Source organism: Aphanomyces invadans (assembly GCF_000520115.1).
Source record: "Aphanomyces invadans strain NJM9701 unplaced genomic scaffold supercont1.11, whole genome shotgun sequence".
NCBI classification, from domain to species: Eukaryota; Oomycota; class Saprolegniomycetes; order Saprolegniales; family Verrucalvaceae; genus Aphanomyces; species Aphanomyces invadans.
This window is the reverse complement of record NW_008580156.1, coordinates 411,924-417,387: the sequence shown is the minus strand read 5'-3', so window position 1 is coordinate 417,387 and position 5,464 is coordinate 411,924. Positions and strand designations below refer to the sequence as shown.

The following is a 5,464-nucleotide window of genomic DNA, read 5'->3' as shown; positions in this document are numbered from 1 at the left end:
GTGCGGTCGTGGGTGTGGAGCGCCGAGTTCTTCCAGACCAAGTACATCCTTCCCCAGATTCGCGTTGGACTGCCGCTGGCGCTCGGTCAAGTGTTTGAAAGCGCTCAATTGCAGACGATGGCATTGATGGCTTCAGTTGTGAGCGAGGTAACCCAGCGTTCACATGTCGGTCGCTCACGAGCAGTGTCATGAACAGGTTTCGTTGGACTCACACAACTCGATGAGTGTGTTGCTATTCTTTCTCACAAGCCCCATCAACGGCCTCTCTACAGCCGGAGTGATCCGCGGTGGCATGTACCTTGGCGGCAACAATCCCCAACTAGCTCAGCGCTTGGCGAAAATGATTAAAAATTGCATCTTCTCCGTCGCCGTGGTGAGCTCGAGCGTACTGATGCTGAATCGTCGGTCGGTGGGCCAAATGTTCTCGGACGACCCGGAAATATGGGAAGCCATGACTGAAATCTGCACGGTCGGGGTCATGGGGTACATGATCTTGTCGCTCTTCTACGCGGCTATGGTATGTCTTCCTTCATGAACCACGGCTAACTTCAGGCTAGTCGACGCTGATGGCCCAAGCTCGAACCCTTCCCGTCATGGGTACGATGAACTTTCTATTCCCTGTCTAACGTGGTCGCAGTGGCTTATTTTTGCGGTTCGTGGCTGGTGGGCATCCCAGCAGCGTACGGCATCGGAATCCACTATCAAGCTGGTCTCGTTGGCATTTGGGTTGGCGTGGTTCTTGGGTACATTGCCACGACCACGATTGCCTTGCACGCGTCGGGGATTTCGGATTGGGATGCCGAAGCCGCAAAAGCCGTCCAACGAAGTTGTGAGAAGTCGCAAGGAGACTTAGGTGAAGGCACAAAGCTGCTCGAACAGGTATAACTTGAAACAAACATTCGACCCCAGCACTGTGCTTCACCTTGCCCTTTTCGTTGTAACTTTCGTTGGAGGTGGAATCTCGGCTGGCTCCGTCGCCATCAGGCACCCTCCACACCCGCCGCACCCTCGCAAATCCGTCAAACTCGAGTGTGTATCCCTTGCTCGAATGCTCGTCCGAAAAAACAATTTATTGGGCATGCTTTTCGACTTTACTGTGTGTCGCACTTAATTGAGTTATCACAGGTTTATCTCCTTGTGAGCCACACCTTGAACTCCATAAGCAAGCAAGGGCTCAAGTGGTCAGTCCAACCCTAGATGTTGATAACACTCAATGGTGACGATTGTTTTTCCGCAAGGAGATGAAGTCTGCATTGCAGCAGTTAGCACCATGGAGACATCATGTCCGTATCGGTGGAGCCTCTTGCCCTCATGTGCTCGACTTTGTCGACCATGTCAATTCAACCAGTCTTGCCTATAACTTGAAGTAAATCAGCCAATCCACGCCCGCCAAACCGTCGATTTTTCTCCAATAGATTGCCAGAATTCTCGCTCGCCAAGCCGAATTTTGCAGAACTTCATCTGGAACTTTGTATGGCCATGGAGGTTTCTTAAGTACGTTTCATGCATACTCAATTTAGTAATAAACCCTTGCTATGTACGAATGCAGCACACCACTTGTGGGGAATCTTGAACCGCCGCTGCACCCACCTCATTTCCAGTTTTGGTCGGTGACGAAGGATGATCCGTACTCTGACCTCTCGTTCGAATGTCATTCGCCGCGCGTCGGTGCGCTCGTTCTCGGCTGCCCCTGTAAGAATTTGAATGTGTTGCTCGTGATGTGAATTGGATCTAATTGAACTACATGATGTAGGAACGCGTCCCATTGTTCATCAACGGTGAATTCGTGCAATCGAAGACCAACAAATGGATTGACCTCCGCAACCCGGTCTGAGCTGAACGATGCAATGACGCGGCGATGCAATATGACTCATCCTTTTTCGATTTCAGGCGACCAATGAAGTGATCTACCAAGTCCCCCAAGCCACGCATGAAGAAATGCGCTTGGCGACTGAATCGGCTGCTGAAGCATTCAAGACGTGGAAGGAAGTTCCGGTGCAGCATCGTCAACGCATCATGTTGAAGTTGCAAGCGCTTATCCGCGACCACACCGAAGAATTAGCTCAATCCATCACGTTGGAACAAGGCAAAACCTTACCCGACGCCCGTGGCGACGTGTTCCGCGGTTTGGGTATGCATCGATTCAAATCTTTCGGGAATATTGATTTCATTGTATAGAAATCGTGGAGTCTACTTGCAATTTGGGCAACCACCTCATGGGTGAAACCTTGGGCAACTTGGCGAGCTCCCTCGACACCTACTCGTACAAGCAGCCTTTGGGGGTGTGCGCCGGTATCTGCCCTTTCAACTTCCCTGCCATGATTCCTCTGTGGATGTTTCCCGTGGGCATCACGTGCGGTAACACGTACGTGCTGAAGCCATCCGAGAAGGACCCTGGTGCTTCTATGATCCTCGCTCGTTTGGCCAAGGAAGCTGGGGTACCTGACGGTGTCTTGAACATTATCCATGGCGCCCACGATGCTGTGAACTTCATCTGCGACGCCCCCGAAGTCCGTGCCATCTCGTTCGTCGGTGGCAACAACGCCGGTGAATACATCCACGCTCGCGGTACGGCAAATGGCAAGCGCGTGCAAGCAAACTTGGGCGCCAAGAACCATGCCGTGATTATGCCCGACGCGGACAAGGAACAGACGGTGAACGCTTTGGCGGGTGCTGCCTTTGGAGCTGCTGGCCAACGCTGCATGGCGTTGTCTGTAGTCGTCTTTGTTGGTGAGTCCAAGGAATGGATTCATGACATTGTGGCCAAGGCCAAGACTTTCACCGTGAACGGCGGATTGGAACCCAACACGGATGTTGGTCCTTTGATTACCCCAGAATCGAAGAAGCGCGTGGAAGACTTGATCCAAGCCGGCATTGACCATGGCGCCGAACTCCTCTTGGACGGCCGTGGTGTCAAGGTGCCGAAGTACCCCAACGGTAACTTTGTCGGTCCCACCATCTTGAACAACGTGAATGCGACCAACCCCGCATACACCGAAGAACTCTTTGGCCCCGTACTCGTCTGCACCAGCGTTGACTCGCTCGACGAGGCGTTGAAGGTGATCAACACGAACCCGTACGGCAACGGCACGTCCATCTTTACCCAGAGCGGCGCTGCCGCTCGCAAGTTCCAGCATGAAGTGGACGCTGGTCAAGTCGGCATCAACGTGCCCATCCCTGTGCCGCTCCCATTCTTTTCGTTCACAGGCTCCCGCCACTCGATCCGCGGGGACATCCACTTTTACGGCAAGCAAGGTGTCAACTTCTTCACGCAAACTAAGACGATCACGGCCCAATGGGAATTCGGCAGCAAGACGCAGTACGGCACCGTCATGCCGACGTTGGGCACGAAGAAGAAGTAAGTGCGGCGCAAGAGCTCCGCCTGCTCATATAGCGTATATAGACCATAATCCAGTGCAACCTCCTTGCACTGTTATGAAGGCAACAAATCTTGTTCTGGTCCGTGCCATTGAACGTATCCACTGCCGCATGAAGCGCCACCAGCGCAGGTTTCAAGTTGATGGCGCTGCGAGACTTGTTACGCGTTCCCAGTTGTTGAAAGAACGGACAGAAAAAATCGAAGTTTTCGTAAAAAAGATGGAATAAATTCAACAATTTTTGCAAAATTTCACTCGGGATATGTGGGGTGGACTATCCGGATACAACTCCCCCGTGATCTTGCGAGAACAAGTTTCAGATCCAGAATGGAGATCAAGTTGACCGACACGTTGTTGTCCGGGGAGAAGATGCCACCTCTGTCGCGGCCGTCCGCGCACCTCCGAATTTCTGCGTATGTGATTGCATTCAGTTCGTTCCTATGGGGCTACGCTTTCACCGTTCTGAATGTGTGCATTGCCGAAAATGCCAAGGGCTCGATTCTGTTGGATTTCAACCTCACCGATGCGGAAATCGAACTCGCGTCGTCGCTTGTGTTGATTGGGGCATGGTTCACAGCCGTCGCAACAGCCTCCCTCGTGGACACGTACGGTCGGCGGCGCGCGCTCCTGGCGAACAATGTGTTGTTCATTGTTGGAGCTCTGCTATGTGCGCTGGCCACCACAAAGGATACGATCTACATTGGTCGCACCATCATTGGGTTCGCATGTGGCATCGTCACGAACGTAACCCCAATTCTTCTTGCAGAGATCGCGCCGACGCAAATTCGAGGCCAAATCACGACGCTGCATCAGTTGATGCTGACCATTGGGATACTCGGCTCCTCCCTCTTGGGATATGCGCTAGTCACGTCTGTACCATCCGGCTGGCGAGTAAGTCATATTCATGAACCACTTCTTCCTGAAAATGGCTCCAAGTTTTCACGATCTCCCAGTACGTCAATGCCTTTGTGGCCGTACCTGCTATCCTTCAGTGCATGCTAATGCCGTGCATCCCCGAAAGCCCTCGCTGGCTGCTTAGTCGCAACCGCACCAACGACGTAAGGCCAGCCCCCGTCACAATAATGTAGCTCTAACGCTTCACAGGCAAAAACTCAACTCCGATCGTTGCGTCACATTGTCTACGAGACCGAGCTCGACGAAGAAGTCCAGGAGATTCAGCTGGATCTGTCGTCTGCGCGAGACCACGACCAAAAGGTTTCGTTCATCCCACATGAAGTCGTCGTGACCCAGTCTCCCTCCTTGCCGCGTAGAAATCGAACGTGGTTAGCTTGTGGCGGTACAAGAAAGCTATGATCCTGGGAACGCTGTTGGTATTTTTTCAGGCGTAAGTTGGTATTTCCTTGTGTCCGTGGCTGAATCGGTGGCTGGTAGAATGACTGGAATCAACACAGTCATGCTGTACTCGTCCAAGATCTTTCATTTTGCCGGCGTCGACAACTCCGTCATGGCGACGGCGTCAGTAGGAACGATCAACGTGTTGGCGACGGTCGTGTCGGTGGTGCTAGTGGACACATGTGGCCGCAAGATTTTGCTCCTGCTCAGCAGCGGCATGATGGCTGCCAGTTTGGGCGTGCTCAGTTACTCGCTGTTGACATTGAGCGGCAGAATCCAGGGGATCCTGGCCGTCGTGTGCGTACTTGTGTTCGTCGCTGGATTTGCCATTGGGCTCGGCGCTGTCATATGGTACTATTTGCAGCGGATCTGTTCTTTTTTGTAGCTCACTTGGTTTGACAGGGTGGTGCTCGGAGAACTCACCCCCAGTTCCATTCGCTCCCGCGCCATGGGGTTCTTCATGGCCGTAAGCTACGCGTGTAACATTTTCGTCGCCACATGCACCTTGGGCATCATTCAAGCCCTTGGGACGGGACCTGATGTGACCAAAAACGGGATTGCCAAGCTGTACTTGATCTGTTGGTGCGTTGCTTCATGTCATGTTGACTACTGTGCTCATGTAAAGATAGCGGACTGGCTGTCGCTTGCTTTCTGTTCATCTGGGGATACGTGCCAGAGACGAAGAATTTGACCGCCTTGCAGGTCGCCGAGACATCGGACGTGACGGTAGCTCC

At 52.9% G+C, this 5,464-nt stretch overlaps 3 protein-coding genes across 5 annotated transcripts; all 3 read left to right on the top strand.

The window, feature by feature from the left end:
- Window positions 1-95: 95 nt before the first annotated feature.
- H310_06267 (hypothetical protein) lies at window positions 96-1,006 on the top strand. Its single transcript, XM_008871264.1, has 4 exons — window positions 96-147; window positions 197-517; window positions 558-597; window positions 638-1,006. The coding sequence occupies exons 1-4, from the start codon at window positions 118-120 to the stop codon at window positions 883-885; spliced, it is 639 nt and encodes a 212-aa protein (XP_008869486.1). The 5' UTR covers window positions 96-117; the 3' UTR covers window positions 886-1,006.
- Window positions 1,007-1,594: 588 nt separating this feature from the next.
- On the top strand, window positions 1,595-3,483 carry H310_06266 (methylmalonate-semialdehyde dehydrogenase (acylating)). The gene is made up of 4 exons (XM_008871263.1): window positions 1,595-1,692; window positions 1,754-1,828; window positions 1,891-2,131; window positions 2,179-3,483. The coding sequence occupies exons 1-4, from the start codon at window positions 1,621-1,623 to the stop codon at window positions 3,360-3,362; spliced, it is 1,572 nt and encodes a 523-aa protein (XP_008869485.1). The 5' UTR covers window positions 1,595-1,620; the 3' UTR covers window positions 3,363-3,483.
- Window positions 3,484-3,699: 216 nt separating this feature from the next.
- On the top strand, window positions 3,700-5,464 carry H310_06265 (hypothetical protein). Of its 3 annotated transcripts, none has more exons than XM_008871260.1 (6): window positions 3,700-4,268; window positions 4,331-4,435; window positions 4,482-4,592; window positions 4,649-4,722; window positions 4,770-5,081; window positions 5,133-5,464. In XM_008871260.1, exons 1-6 carry the CDS (start codon window positions 3,705-3,707, stop codon window positions 5,419-5,421), a joined length of 1,455 nt encoding a protein of 484 aa, XP_008869482.1. In that variant the 5' UTR covers window positions 3,700-3,704; the 3' UTR covers window positions 5,422-5,464. The 3 variants fall into 3 exon arrangements, with proteins under 3 accessions (XP_008869482.1, XP_008869484.1, XP_008869483.1); XM_008871262.1 differs by having other exon boundaries at window positions 4,770-5,312; window positions 5,360-5,464; XM_008871261.1 differs by having other exon boundaries at window positions 4,770-5,464.